At 40.0% G+C, this 16,048-nt stretch overlaps 1 protein-coding gene across 1 annotated transcript; it reads left to right on the top strand.

Moving 5' to 3' along the window:
• Positions 1-9,630: 9,630 nt before the first annotated feature.
• Positions 9,631-11,778, top strand: lsm6 (LSM6 homolog, U6 small nuclear RNA and mRNA degradation associated). Its single transcript, XM_026358985.1, has 4 exons — positions 9,631-9,752; positions 10,187-10,292; positions 10,414-10,527; positions 11,582-11,778. The coding sequence occupies exons 2-4, from the start codon at positions 10,199-10,201 to the stop codon at positions 11,614-11,616; spliced, it is 243 nt and encodes an 80-aa protein (XP_026214770.1). The 5' UTR covers positions 9,631-9,752; positions 10,187-10,198; the 3' UTR covers positions 11,617-11,778.
• Positions 11,779-16,048: the final 4,270 nt, after the last annotated feature.

Genomic DNA, 16,048 nt, shown 5'->3' with positions numbered 1-16,048 from the left:
CCTCTCAGGCCCCGTCCTGTGTGGGCTAGGCTGGTTGGGCTAACGTTGGGCTCGGCCAGTCAGATGTTGCCCTGGGGTAAACAGAAACATCTGTCCCCTGCCCAGCCGTGACTGTCGCTGAGTGATAAATCCTGGGGTGGCTAGTGCCAGCGCTGTCCAGCGTGCCACCTGTCCCCCTCCTACACAATATACCCAACCCATCCCCTACACGTACTTCACCCTATTTGCACTCGTCTGCCTTCATCCTGACAGTGTGACAGAAGCAGGTGGTTCACTCCCTTTTTGCCCTCTGGCCTTCTATGCTCTCGTCCTCAGTTGGCACATTTATGCAAGGAGCGAGTAGGGTTGTCGCCTCTAGCAAATACCAATGGAGATATCCCTGTACCAGGTCCTAGGGAACTCAAAAGCTTATAGCAGTCATTTCCTTTAATCAGGCATTAAGTCTGGAGATCAGATAAACTAAGTTTTACAAAGGTCAACAAAATGAAAAAACATCAGAAAGAGCAGTAGATTTTAGTGGATGTGCCCTAAATGACAATGATTTTTACTTTACTTTTACTGTAAGTAATTATCTGAACCTCTTCTAAAGGCAACTGTCACATATTTACTGAGTACTTTCTGTCATGTCTTACTCCCCTGCTACCACTTCCTCTCTGTGCTCTACTACTTTCACTGGTGTGACAGAGGCAGGTGGCCAACTTCCTGCCCTTTGACCTTCAACAGTTTGCCCGCAGTAACGAGACAGAGCAAACATGCACACACACACACACACACACACACAGAGGAGGAGCCTAGGTTGCCCTGGGTGAACTGGGGCAGAGGTCTTGCAAAAGGCCCTTGAGGGAAGTGAAGGTCCTTCGACTCAGGGACAAGAGTTATTTTAGCTTGTACTGCCAAACCTGACAGGCTGAATGATCATCCCAGTGGTGCCAAGAGCTCAGTGAATATGCATATCAGAAAAAAACTGGAGATGTACGATATAAACCACGGCCCTGTCTAACTAAAAGCGTACTAAAAACTGAAAGGAATAAGTGAGCAGTGACACACCAATCGAAAACACAGTTCTAAAAACAATGTGTTCTTTTATCATTTCTAGCAGTTTGCATACCGAATTACAGAACATTTTTCACAGAACGCCACAAGCACTAGGACAGTAACACTGTGTCTGCCACCTGCCTCTAAATCACTTTTTTATTTCAGAAGCTGGGTGAGCAAAAATAATTACAAAAAGTGTTATGAACAGCTATTCATGTGTCCACCTCACTGCCCTTGGCTGCTTAACTATCTTTTATCTTTACAATATGTCTGAATTTCTCTAGCAAAAGGCATGAGATAAATTATTTTTGTCATTTAAAATGATATCAATTGAGAGAGCACTTCAGTGCTCCAATATGTGTTCTTTTGAGCTGTACTTTAGGCTTGCACATGTCTGTGTGTATGATTTACATGTTTGTTTTATGCCTCTATGTGTGTGTAAGAGGACCCCTGCTGATTAATGTCACTTCATATTGTAATGGAGCGTGCTGAACATGTTCTGATATCTGTAATGTGTTGCCAGTCTCAGCTTGATTTTATTGCCATGGTCTAATAGGATATTGCAACTATCACAATTTGGATTAACTTCCATATTACTGCTGTTAAACCAAGTGAGGTTTGTGTGTGTGTGTGTGTGTGTGTGTGTGTGTGTGTGTGTGTGTGTGCGCAGGCAAATGACAGAGAAGTGGGGATGTCTATCAGGGTGGGCTGCTCTGGTCGATTAATTTCACCTCCTTCAAAATCTGTCTCTTCTATTTGTCACCACAATAGTTTTCATTATGAACAGTTACGGCTGCTGCTTTTCCTCTCACTGATGCCATGTTGTGGGGCGAAAACATTTTTGACCCTGCACTGCTGTCTGTTTTTGCTAAGGGGGATACTGTCCCAGCAAGTGCTTTCATTTTCTGACCAGTCTTATACGACTGGCTTGCCACTGACACACAAAACACAAGCATACACAGCTAAAACACACACACAGGTAAAACAGATGCATGTAAACAGGTCTGGCAGGCTTTTGTATGAACATTTTTCGTCAGCAGGGAGCAGGGAACTATATGCAGAGGAGGCTGCCCTTGCTCCGTGAGTCTTTTGTCTCACAATATCCCCCAAGCTCCTCCTCTCTCTCAGCTCTCCCTCCAATGGGAGAGCCTTCAGGTGTTGACCTTATCAGGTGGAGGTCAAAGCCAGGTCAGGGATCTGTTGCTAGGCTACCATCAGATAAGTGGCTGGGGTAGGCAGCAGTGGGTAGCTCTGTCATTCAGGGCTTGTCATGTAATCTTGTTCATTTGCAGACAATTGTCTGGACGTCAGAAAGGCTATCTGGCCCATACTGTTGTAATGAAACACATTAAAATATTAAAACCAGCCATGCTGAGCATTGGCAGCTTCACTTGGCACATGTCTTTTTTTTGCAGTCATGCCAACTGTCATGCAGTAACATGAACCCCCTTAAATACGCTTGTGTGGTTGGCTGTGTTGAAATTTCAGTTGTAGAGGATAAAGTGGCATTCTTTCTTTATTTATTCCTGCATAATTTTTCTGTTTTATAAAATAAAAATTCTTTTAAGAAGCCCAGATTACCATATTGTGATTCAATAGACATTATCATTATTTAATGGTACAGCAATGTAACTTGAGGATAATATTATTTGTATCTGTATGCCTTTTTCTGAGTCATTACTATATTATAAATAACTCAAACTTAATTTGTTTTATTTTGCAAGAATGTGCTGCTGTTCTGTAGGCTAATAAGATTATAATAATAGCATATTTACTGAAAATATTCATCTTTGTAGATGTATATGTAGTTTTCTGGAAATATCGTGTATAAATAAATGGATGAATTCATTCATGTCTCATGACTCATTTAGGGGTACAGGTGGGAAGGCATCTTGTTGTTTGCTAACCTACAAGCTTTAAATAGAGTATAAAGAGTGCTACAGCAGTCTGTTTGAAGGGGGAGGGAAGGGTGGAGGGAGGGAGGGAGGGAGGGAATGAGAGCGAAAGAAAAAGAGAGAGATAGTTGTTGCATCTTCACACAAACATGGTCTGTTCTCCCACTCTGCCATTCCACCACCTGGACCGAGCTATGTGGGAGACTGCGCCACACAGTGATGAACGACACCAAACAGGACGATTTCTGTTCACACTGCGGGTCATATGGAGTAAGATGGGTTGACACAGCATCTGTGTCATATCACAGGTTCCTCCTCGGTGACACCTGCATTTTGTCAATGTCACCCACTCAGCCATTTAGGTTAACCTCCACATCTGGAAGGAAGTGGCCTTCAGAGGCCGTGTGAGGAGCAGGACCTTAGACAGCTAGACATAAAGAGACCTAGATAACGCACGTGGCAATTTATCCATGCCAGTCCTTGTACTGTAGCTCCAACATGGGATCTCGTCTGTTAGATTGGCGCATTGTGAAAAGAGGTTCTCAGTGTCTGGGCGCTTGCCAGCTGACATTCCACGGAGACAAATTGAGAGAGAGGCTCCGGCAGATTTATCGGGCCATTGGCTCGCCTCAGGAATTCTCTTGTAACATGGCACTCCTGTGAAAGGGATAAAGAAATTAGTGTAAAACAGCCCCACACGTCCCCCTCTCCCAGAGCACTCGTTTAGAGTACTAGCCCCCCCCCCCCCTGCCCAACACGCGCTTGTTTTTCATATAAATGTGGATGGATACAAGATGGATGGGTCTGAGCTTCACTCCTCTTATTTCTATGAATATTCAAGAGGGTGGGCAAGAGATTGTTGCTGTATTCTGGCTGTTGAGTCACAGGTCCTCAGTGGCAGGAAGCACTGCTGGTCAAATGACAGAGAGAGAGAGCGAGAGAGATACATGGAAGACAGAGAGAGAGAGAGAGAGATATGCGTGTGTGTGGGATTTGAAAGGAACTGCTCCTGGCTGTCTTGGATATTTATTCCTTTCTAAAGCAATGAGGTGTTTGGAGAAAGAGGCCAGCTATGTTCTTAATGCTACAGTGAGAACAGGGAGCATTCTTCTGCACTTGCCTTACTATGGTCTGCGGATGTGAGAACATGTCCTCACCCATGACCTGTTGTTGATCAATAGAAAAATATGATAGACTTTTTCCAAACTGTCTGGGAAACAACAAAAAAAAGCATCTTTTTAAATATTCCTTCAACTATACATCACATGCATCATAAAATTATAGGGATTCATTATTAATTACGTGTATAGGCATCCCTGCTGGAAAACTGCTCCCTGGTTTTGCATACAATAGAGTCCTAATGCTTGCCCCCATATCATCTGTCAGCGTCTAGAGGTTATCTGCCAAGTTGATGAACAGAGAGATTGGCTATGAAACACAAGGTGTGACAGTATGGCAATATGTTATAGTATGCAGGCAGAGCTCATCAGGAAAGAGAGGACGAGCGGCTTTGTTCCAAATGTCACGATGCATATTTATGGGCGCACTGGAGTGGCTCCTTGTATAAGCACCATTCGCCATCTATCAAGCAAAGCCACTACAGTGTCTCTTTGACAACTTGGTAGGATGCAGTTAAGTGACAAAGTGATCAAACTGGGCGATCTGTTCCAGGCCTGAGCCAAATTTTTTTGTGAAACTGTCATTTAGAAACATGCTGAGGTTAAGAAAGTGTAATTATTAGCTGCTGTAAACATAATTCTATTTACCATATTGTTCATGATAGTTTATTTAACATATTTTATAAAGCCTATTTTTCTTCCCTAATGCTATAAAAGATGTGGAATCTGGTTGTGGAGCTTTGTAATACATTACCTCCTTGCCTCAGATTGAGATATAAAAGGGAAGTTGGATAAGGTGGCATGGGAGAGTGTCAGACAGAAAGACAGACAGCTAGACAGCCACATACAAGCAGAGTCTTCAGCTTAAGCTCCGCTGAGCTCTCTTTCTACTAAGGATCTCAGGAGAGTTGTATGCTGTCTGGCTGTGCTCGGGCCATGCAGCACAGGATGGACAGTCTGACTGTCTGTCTGCAGTACCACTCCTTGGGGAAAAGAACATGGCTCCAGGGCTGTAGCTGATTTGAGATGGTCCCAGGACTAACCCCTGGGGGACACCAGCCAGGCAGAATTGGTTCTCTGAACCTCTCTTTTCAGGCTTTTGCAAGCAGTGGAGCTTGGTGACTGTGGAGAGAGGAAACAAGCAGAAGGCTTTCATCTTGACTGTCAGTAGCTCAGTGGATTTCCTCCAAATTACTGGGAGTGATTACATCCCACCTCACCTGCCTTGTGCCACCCCCTTTTCTCAGCATGGAGCCCCCAGGCCAGGCAACCACTGTCAACTGTCAGTGCTCACAGCTGAGTCATTAAGTGGAAGTTGAGCGATGTGTCATTGGCACAGAAATAATAAGGAGCAAAACCCAAAGCTCAGAGACAACCGCACATTGTGGGTAATTCACCACAGGTTATACATTTTCATTCTTTACTGTTCAGGCTATGGCAAAGGCATGCAGAGCTCTAACAGTGGATGTGTTGAATATGAAGGTCTGACCACCCGTTTTGGTGAGTGGTTTTGCGGCTCTGTACAGTTAAATGAACAGAGGGCAGACATGGAAAGAGTCACAAGAGCTTTGAACAAGGCAGTCATTTAAAACAACCTTTGATGCTACAAAGGAAACAAACCCAGGCATCAAGCCTTGCAGCTGAGTTTCCTGGCCCCTTTTAGATAGAAGAAAGGATTCCCATCACTTCCAAGTTATTACCTCCATATAGTTAGGGATTACATAGACTCAAGTACATGGACTCTCTGCCTACCAATACCCCTTCCCCCTTCAAGCTTTTCCATTATCTTCTCCATATCAAGCTTGACCTGAAGAGAAAACCTGGCTTCAGAAGGGTCAGTGCAGTCTAGACTTTCTCCCCATCCTGCACCATTGCACCCACCTCCAGCCCCATCCTGCATATTGCTTTAGGATACAAGAGGGATGCTCCCCCTCCTTTTTATTCCCTCTCACCTCAAGCCCCTGTCTCCTTTGGTCCAGTCCCCCATTTCCCACCTACAATAGCATCCCCTGTCACCATAATCTTCTATTTCACTAGCCCGCCCCTCGGGGTTAAAGGGTCTGGAGATGGAGACAGGATTTGTCTCTCAATTGACAGCACTGCAGTTGTGCATTCTGGCTGACCATTGTTACATTCGATGGTCAGAGCATTTCTGAGGAAAAATCACACACTGCCCAAACATGTGATGTTTTAGATGTTTTTTTTTGTGAGTTTAAGAAATTTGGCCTTTACATAGCTGTGTCAGACTGAAGATGAAGAGTTACCAGCTAACTCACTATAGATACTACAAATGTCCAATAAAGAAAATCACATGTAGATAAATACTTACCAAAATTACAACTGCAGTGATTGGTTCATTAATCGGTCACTTAATTCAAACTGAATGAACTTTTAAACTTTTAGTTAAAATAAGAAAATCAGCTTGATTACCAGAGATAATTTAATAATAGTAATATTCATTCACAGAAGTGGACTGACAGATTGATAAACTAATAGCAAAAATAAGTTGAAGTAATGTTTAAGTATTTAACTGTTATTACAGGGACTATAAAAAAAATTGGCTTGGCATTTTAGAGATGTACACCTATACGCACTTTAGTACTAGATAATAAATAGGCAGAAGACTGTTTCCATCATTGACATATAATCCAGTAAAATCATAAAATGAGATGTTCTGTTGACAATGATTTCCGAGCACAGTGTCAATGTTCACAATTAACCCCATTTCAGCTGAATTATTATCTGCCAGTAGTGAATTTTCTACAGGTTACAAGCAAAACACACTTATCTCAGGGCCCCTGGATACCATAATACCACGTCTGTGAGAGCTGAATTCAAGCATATTTTCTTGTTGCATGCCTGGTTACCAAGCTGAATATTAAAGCATCCACATCAAATGCCAGCGAGGACATAGCCTTGATCGTTAAGCTTAAGTTCAATTTTAACCACCAATTTTATGATGTGTGGAAAATGACCACATTATTAGTACACTATTGTTTTTTTATGGTATTAAGCAATTAGATTATGGGTAGTTACATTTGGTGCACTCAGGGACAGAGCTGCATAATGACTGAGCCACATTTAAAAAAGCAAAAAGCCACTTTCTATTACAACTAAGGCCACGTATTATGATAACAAAGGACAAGCAAACGTAAGTGCACAGAGGTCATTTTTGAAAGCCACATCCAAACTGTTTTTTTTATTTATTATTTCAAAAAATTTCCTTCAAAGAAAGCAACAACGAAGGGAACAGGGGACAAAGGGAAAAAAAAAACCTTCATTGAATATTCATTAACCGGTGCCTAGGTGTATACATGGCTCTTAACCACTCTTGTTTATGACTTAAGGACTTGTAGTACTGACCTTAGTTTAACACAGCAGCAGATACCAAATTAACCTCTAGCCTCCACAGGGCTAGCCATGCCCTGCTAACAAGCAACCTGTCTAGACACCCAAGAAGTACTTTATGATTCCACCTCTCACAATCCCCCTCTCTCTCTTTTCTCAACCTCTCTGTCCCTGTTAACACATACTGGCCATTCTCCCTCCTTCGATCCTCCTCTATCTTTCACCTCACCATTTCATCCCTATTTCCCCCCAACAATATTTTTCATGTACTTCCCAAGCCGTGCAGTGTTTGGGTCATGCACCCAACCACCAGAGTTTTATCAGATGCTAGACTTTTTCTTATCCTTCACAACACAGCATCGCCATAGCAAAATAAAGAACAGATCTAAAACCTCTAGGATGTGTCATTTCTGTTGCACTTACAAAAAATAATAACCACAGCAAATCTGTAATGCATCAAAAAATATACAATACACATTTCAAGCAGATGTCCCTTTAAGAATTTTATAAGATCATAGGAATTTTAGATGATGAATAAAAGTAATCTGAAGTGCAACAAGGTCACTGCACTAATGCTTTGGTCAAATACATACTGCATACGTATGTTGTTATACTATTACTCTAATGGTTCATGCTTTACAAATTAGCAGACAAATTTACACATGACATATACCTTTGTCAAATAAAATGGGACCTATTAAAGAAATTAAAATACAATGTCCTTCTCATGTCACAGCAGATCAATCAAGAAGACAAATATTGAGGTTTTGCGCATAGTTTTATTGTACTAAATAGAGTGAAAATCCTTGTCATCATTCCTCAAACCCATTCATTTATTTTTTTTATTCAACAAACAACTCAAAGCCTGAAAATAACAAGTTTATGCATATGAGAAAGTGTCAGATTGTCCCATTTGATAAGTTGCAGATTAATTTTCTATCAATCAACTAATCAACAAACTAACAGTTGCAGCTTTACTGAACTTAAAGTGTGTGTTAAGATCTCAACATTGCTTTTCTTCCTGAAGGCAAATCATAACTCAACCCAGTACTGTACATCTGGTGACCAGCTACTGTCCAGCAGCCAATTTCCATTACGATTGTGTAAGATTTTGGTCTTAACTGTACTGTAAAAACTCTGCATAATAGTGGAAGTCAGACAAAACACTTTCTCAGATCCTGTGGCTCGTGTGTAGATCTACATTCCAATGATGACTTTAATCATATTCAGATTATACATGGTTCATTTGTATAATATCAATGGTAAACTACAAGTTAAATTTACCAGAACTCTGTCACATTATACCTTAAGTTATTTGTTTATAGGACTTTAAAAGATTAAAGATAAAACATTTGTGTTTAGGTATATGTTATTCATACCAAGACATTCTGTATCCATGTTCATTTGTAGCCTTGTATTTTATTTTGGTTATCATATTTTATTGGCTATTTTAAGCTAAACACTGTCTTAACTACCATTACATATTTCTCAGGTAGTTTTGGAGTAATTCCTTAAAAATAGGCTTCTGAAAATATCTTGCTGTGGTGACAAGATCAAGAGTTGTGAATATAAAATATGAACTACAAGAAACAAATAAAAAATCTGTTAAAATCTGTGGTAGATGTAGCTACCCAACAGATTTGTCCATTTGATGCTGTTAATGGCGTTCCCTCATGATCAGATATTATTAATTTTATCATTTTGAATGAATTGACTGACATTTACATTACCTTGAGAGTTAAGTAAAAAACAAAAAGAAACAAAGTCTATTGTTATGATACTGCATAAATGTATTAAGCAGATACAAATTTAACTGTTGAAAAATATAACACTATCACACGTTGATCTTATAAGCCAAAGATCATGACAAAATTTTATATTTCTTTCCTAGAGCACAAATTTGGCGCACAAGTGAGTATTTACAGTAACTTGACAGGACAAGGTTTGTTAAACTACCACCCAGTGCAAAAGTAAGCTCTATGACAAAGAAGAATAAATTACAACAAAAAACACAGACAATGCCACCATATTTATCATTTAGGAATCAAATAATCTTATTGTCTTAACCATCAGCCTGTGTTTGCAAAAGTTAAGGGGAAATCTGCAGTAATACAGTGTCATTATGTTTCTAATCTATTATTGACTGAAAAATATGTCTTATACTAATGTCACTTATACAACATGTCACTACAACAAACCTTCAGTGTCAATCTCTGCTGCTGTTGCTGTACTTGCTCAGTCTTCACCACCGCGCCTTTTGGATTTTTGACCTCACTCAGCCGCCGTAGCATACACGTTCCTGATTGGTCAATAGACGACCCATGCCAGACTCAGTCGTTTTGAGAACGTCCGTCGGGTAAGACAAATGCTAACACATTTGTAGCAACTTAGCTGCCATTAACAGCAAATATTTCACATGTAGAAGTCAGTCTGCCTCTATTTTACAAACTCCTATCGGCTTACTTATAATAATTCATTCTCTGCAAGCATATTAATTAAAGAGTTGCTAGTTAGTAGGTTAGCAACAATAATTAGCTTACAGCTAATGCTAACTGTCCGTACAGATTTGTTAACTGAGGTTCGGAAATAGTTACTGTGTTTTCAAGTAGAAACAAAACTACACAGACATATTTATCGTAAAGAAAACACTGGTGTTTGGCTGAAAGAACGAGCGCCATCGATCAGTTGAGGTTTACCGTATATGATGCTAGCTAGCTGGTGTAATGCTAACATTGTTGTGACATTAGCAAACTGCGACCATAACATGTTGTTTATCTTGTGCACTTTCAGATCACATTCAAAATGAGTCTAAGAAAGCAGACCCCGAGTGACTTCCTAAAGCAGATCATTGGAAGACCTGTGGTGGTGAAACTGAACTCTGGTGTGGATTACAGAGGTAATTCAGCTGGCATGTCACAGCCTATGTAACTTTAAAAGTTTCCCTAATGGTAAAAGTGGTGAAGTTTATGTTAACCAAAATGCCCAACCCCCCCCCACCATATCTGGCATATCTGCAGGTGTCCTGGCCTGTCTGGATGGATATATGAACATTGCCATAGAGCAGACAGAGGAGTATGTCAACGGGCAGCTCAAGAACAAGTATGGAGATGCTTTTCTAAGAGGAAATAATGGTAAGACTAGAGGCAAAGAGGTGGTCATCCTGAGCAGAAATACATCTGTATACGTTTACATTTACATATATGCACAATTACTGTATTATGCCCATAGTCCTATATATATTTTTACTCCTCTTCATAAGTAAACAGTACTGTACCCTCTCACAAAAACACACCCCATTATTATTTAATAGTGTGCTAAAATGACTTTACCAGGGCTATAACATTTGTAATTGTTTTCATTTATTTTGTCTTTACACATTTCTTAATTATCACTAATATAGTCGGTAACAAAAACCTGTTTGTACTAGAAAAATGCATTTAGGTCCAAGTACAGCATCGACCAATTATAGCTTACTGAAAAAAGGCATTTCTAGGAATGTATTCACTCATTAAACAGAAGGGAAGGATTTTTAGTCCAAGTAAGCCAAGACACTGACAGTGAGCTAGCACACAGAGTACCAGGACTCTGACACTAAAATACAACATAATTCAATTTTTGCCATGTTAAAATGTGCTGGAAAAAAAGGATATAGCTTTCTTGAAAGTAATGCAACTGACTACAGGTTAATATAATCTAACCTAAAAAGACTAAGCAATACAAAAAACATGCCTGAAATGTCAGGTGTTTTTTGTATAATGAGATCAGTTTCAGTGTCTCTTTCTCACAGGGAATTTACTTATGGTTAACAATTTCTTGAATATAGAGCATCACAAGTCAATTGTAAAGAACATTGTGCTCATAGGTGAACTATCAGTTCCATATGAACGCACCATTACACAATATTTTTCAGTAAATCTGTGCTTTTTTTAAGCAACCTATATATAACTACTAGTTGTTTGCTGGGGTCAACTATTTTGGAGTCCTCCCTCAGTATTTCATAACTTACATTTTTTAATATTGACAGAACTGTATTAGTGGGATTATCTACCACATAGATGTATTTCTTTACCTCTGGGAATCTTTTCACACGTGATCATATCCAGTGACCTAAAATAATTTAAATTGGTCTGAGGTGCCATTCTGTTGTTCAGTAAAATGTAATGTTTCTTCTTCTTCTCTCCTCAGTCCTTTACATCAGCACCCAGAAGAGGAAAGTGTAGTGAAGATCCTTCTTTTATTTTTGTTTTTTCATTTTTATTTTCAAGTATAGATGTGCCAGTGGACAACTGTCATGTATTTTTGGTTTTGTTAAATCTGAAGTCCTGAAGAATGTTTGTTTTTGTAAAAGTGGAATAAGTTAATAAATTGAAGGTTTTGACTTATGTGTGATTTGGTGAATAGTATTTGCACATCTTTGTGTTAATATCAACAAGAAACTGTAAAAGCCCATTTTTGTAATCTCAATTATTTTGGAAAACTGTAAAAGTTTTTCACAGTTGCTATCACTTAAATATTTAAATGATTTTCATTCCTATAAGGAGTTGCGGTTCATATTGGAATATCTTGCGAGTTAACTCTTGAATAATGTCTATCAGGCTTCTCTACTGCCAGTGGGATTGTAGTATTAGCTTTTTTTTACTAAATAATTCAGAGGTTATCCCTTGAGCAAACAAAGAGCAAGCAAATCTGCCACAAGGCTTCTAAAGGATTAGAACATAATTTTGTAATTTGTCAGTACTAATATGCTAATTTTGTAATTGATCTTGATACAACAGGCCCGCAGAAACCCATTACCAAATAGACCTTGTACAAATGTAGTCATTACTACAAGTAATTTGATGAACAGCTGTTTGTAAAACTGTTCCAAGTAATGTCCCACATAAAAGCAGATTTTGTAAATGAAAGATCTTTTTGATCCTTGTTTAGCTTTTATCTCTGGCATTCTTGTTTTCAGTTTGAACATGAGTAATGTTACCAAAAGTATTCATGCAGCTCGATATGAGGACTCCACTTGAAAGCTTTGTACTGATGGAGTGTTTGCATCAATCCAGTAATGTGCTGTACCTGCATCTGAACGTTTCTGGTATCCAGTAGTGGAAATCATAGTGCATATGACTGCTTGATGGAGTACCTATTCATACTAAATTAACTTGTTGCTTGTTTTAATGCTGCGTTATGGATAGATTCAATATGTACCTGTGCAAGAAAATGTTTCACTTGCAGGCCATTCAAAAATCCATTACTGAACAACATAAAGAGAGTGTGACTGCAGGACTAATCTATAAATGGTGCCACCTGCAGGCTATGTCAGGCTGCATTAACATGTAAACAGATGTACCGGCTCAACTCCCACTGCCCTCTGCAGCAGTCCTCCATGTTTTAGTGCTTTTGAATGATTCAGAACACAGCTTACGTTTTGTCATCTGTGACTGCACATAGATGTTCTTTGTTCATACGTCAGGTTTAGATCAGCTCTTCCGTCTACGTCGATGTTGCCCTGTGAAAATTAATGCAACAGCATATGCAAGATATTGGAAGTTTATTCCATTTCAATGTGGCCTGTGGTAATTTAGCAAATGAGTTCAAAAGTGTTATCACCTCATTACGCTAAGATAAGAACGCTATAAATATATGATTCATTAGGCTCTTAATGAGAATGCTGTAGTGTGGAGGCAGTGAGGGGAATTCTTTTCTTTCCAAGGGTGGATTTTTGAGAGCCTTGTTTTCCAACCTGTACATGCGCACTCTGGCCCCTGGAAGGAGACAAAAGGCTGCCAAGGTCAGGCCCGACTTGGGGATGAGGTACACGTTATTGATCAAACTGCCGAGCTGCAGCTGTAAAGAGGGAATGTTGGGGGATTGAGTTGTAACACGAGCACATACACATTCAGAGGCAGACATAGGCACTGAGTGATGTGTACACAGGAACGCATTGTACACAGTACGACACACAAAGAATCATTATGGCACCTAGTGAGGGTTAGCACAGGCAAATATTTACCCACTGGAATCATAACTGAGCCGCTGGCTGTGTGGCCTCACAGGGAACCCAATTAATACCATTCACACAAATGACCTAGTGGCAGACATCATCCTACTGAACTATGAGCATATTTTAAAAACACTGAACTGATGCAGCCACTTTTTCATTTTGTGTGTCCGTATGCCTGTCAACATTGGAGTATTGACTTTAGCCTCTCAACCCCTTTCCAAAGCCACATTTTTTCCTTTGGATCATTGAATTAATGTGCCTGATGACTATGAAAAATCCAGCTCTTTGTATTTCAAGATGCCTTTTCACCTTGTCTGCCTTAGTTTGTGTAGGGCACTGGTCCCTGCTCACCCCATCAAAGCAGACTGGCTCAGGGGTTGGCCGAGGATGCTGCAGTGGCTCAGCGTTGACGTATGGAGGCGAGTGATGGAGGGGAGAGGACAAAGGAGGATAGAATAGGTGACAGCCTTGTTTTGTAGGAGAAAAAAGCAAGGGGAGACTCAAGTCTTACAGCACCACCAGCTGCCAGATCTACAAAACTACAGTAGAATGGCAGGAGGGAGGGAGGGTTAGTGGAGTACGACTTTGACCCTGACTGATCACTGCAGCATGACTGTTTAGCCTTTTCACAAGGGATTAAAGAATGACAAGGACAGCCTGAAATCTGTGTTTTTTTAATATTTGGCAGTACCATGTTCTCATTTGGACAAGGACGAATTCCTGTCTTCTTCTAAATCTATTCAGCGTGGGTTTTTTTCATATGAATGACTTTTGCCAGGGTCGATAGATCGGGAACATTTAAGGTATTTTTTAAGTCATTTATTTTCTCGATCCGCAGCGTCAAGGTGAATTGCTGCATGAGTATGTATAGCAGAAATAATATGGCGAGTCTGTGGCGGAGACAGAATAACAGAAACATCTTAAAAACAACCACAAATTACAGTCTAAAGAATGATCAGCTGGCTTATCGACGGCTCCTTGAGTCAGATTAAAAATACTCTTTCATTACTTCATACTGCCTGTACGTGTAGAAACAGGTAATCTGTTTTTACATTTGTAAAGAGGCCTCTGTCCTCACAGTGTACTGGGATCTGTGCAGTCCTGTGTGAACTTGACCAGCTTTAACCCCCGCCTGACAGCCTGTCATGTGTTTAGGATGTAAATGATGTTGGTGACCTCCCACACTGTGTCTCTGCTCTCACATTCCACTGGCTGGGCTCAGAGGTCCTGTTAGGTTAGTGCACAATAAACAAACACCTTATAAACAGTGTAACAATGGCAGACTTATATTGAAAACAGCTGTTTACTGATTCATTCACCGACCGCTGCTTGTTTGTCTTTTAACCCAGTGATCAGTTATGGCTGTTTTCCCTTAAAATGTATCAGAATGAAATGTGTTACTGTGCGTGACAGTTCAATTCAGAAGACTCCCTGCTGTCTTTCAGTAACCTAAATCCAAGTTCAAGTTTGATGGTTGCTTTAATCCTAATTGAGTGTGAGTGCTCGTGCTAGCCTGCGCTGCTCTGCAACCCCGAGGCTCTTTATTTAGCCCTGAGGACAGTAAACTTTGGTCAGAAATGTGACCCTTGACCTTCTCATCTGGAAGAAGCTATTCCCAGCATGGACAGCAGCTTCCTTGATTTATCTTGGCTCCAAATGGCAGCATGATGCAGATGGTGAGGTGAGGGGAGCATAACTAGGTACCCTTCAGGAGGCCAGAGAGCAGAACCACTCAGAGCATTTACTGTACATACTGCACTGGATCTAATACTACAGTATGAACAGTAACAGATTTACAGCAAGGGCAACAAACAGGAATGATCTAATATCTAAATATGGTGAGTCCTCTCCAGTCAGGAGGGTCAACTGGAAACACTCGCACTACAATTGTTACTCTATGTTAACTATACTGTATTATTGGCCTTAACCTGACTCACTGAAATCACAATGACCTGGGTGGATGTGAATAAATAACATGTTGTAGTTTTTATAGAATAGTTGGACAGTAGTTTCAAGATGACGTCTTGATGACGATCATATGATCTAAACTTTAGAACAATAAGTAAATGAACCTTAAGGAGAGATTGTTCCTAGCTCGGGAAGTAAACATGGTTTGTCTTCAAGTGCCTAGAAAAAAAAACAAAAATTAAAATTGAGGTTGTTTGACATGACGATTGAACAAACTCCATTTATAGTAGTGTGGCTCTGAACAATAAGCAAGAAAAGGCCAACAGAGCAGCCTTGAAGGGTCATACATATCAAATATTTGATTATTATGCATATTCACTGGGAGGACTACATCTTAGCTTTGTACAAAAATCCTCTTAGGGTTGAAAGCAAAATGCCCCAGTGCTGTGCCATTTGAATATTCATTATGCAATGTGCTTTATTTCTCATTTCGATTTGCCTCCATCAGAAGACTTTAAAAATAGTTCTGTCTTGTTTGGAGACTATTTACTGCGGTAAAGTTTGATTCCAACTGTACTTTTTATATCAGTCTTTACGGCCACTTCCAAAACTGTGGAACAATCCACACCTAGAAATGTTTGGTGGCATGTAATTTAAGGTTGCACAGAAATTATTATATCAATGTCTATCTTGGGACCTTATCTCACTAAATAGTATGTTTAAAAATGAGCTCATTAGTGCTTATGAGCAAT

Source organism: Anabas testudineus, chromosome 1, assembly GCF_900324465.2.
Source record: "Anabas testudineus chromosome 1, fAnaTes1.2, whole genome shotgun sequence".
In the NCBI taxonomy this organism is placed as follows: Eukaryota; Metazoa; Chordata; class Actinopteri; order Anabantiformes; family Anabantidae; genus Anabas; species Anabas testudineus.
The sequence above is the reverse complement of the archived record's forward strand: the minus strand, read 5'-3'. Positions and strand labels throughout refer to the sequence as shown.

Excerpts from the sequence above, each read along its gene's own strand:
- lsm6 (XM_026358985.1), top strand. The coding sequence starts at position 10,199 with ATGAGTCTAAGAAAGCAGACCCCGAGTGACTTCCTAAAGCAGATCATT. Across the intron at positions 10,293-10,413 it reads CTCTGGTGTGGATTACAGAG|GTGTCCTGGCCTGTCTGGAT; the intron begins GTAATTCAGCTG and ends GCATATCTGCAG. Across the intron at positions 10,528-11,581 it reads TTTTCTAAGAGGAAATAATG|TCCTTTACATCAGCACCCAG; the intron begins GTAAGACTAGAG and ends TTCTCTCCTCAG.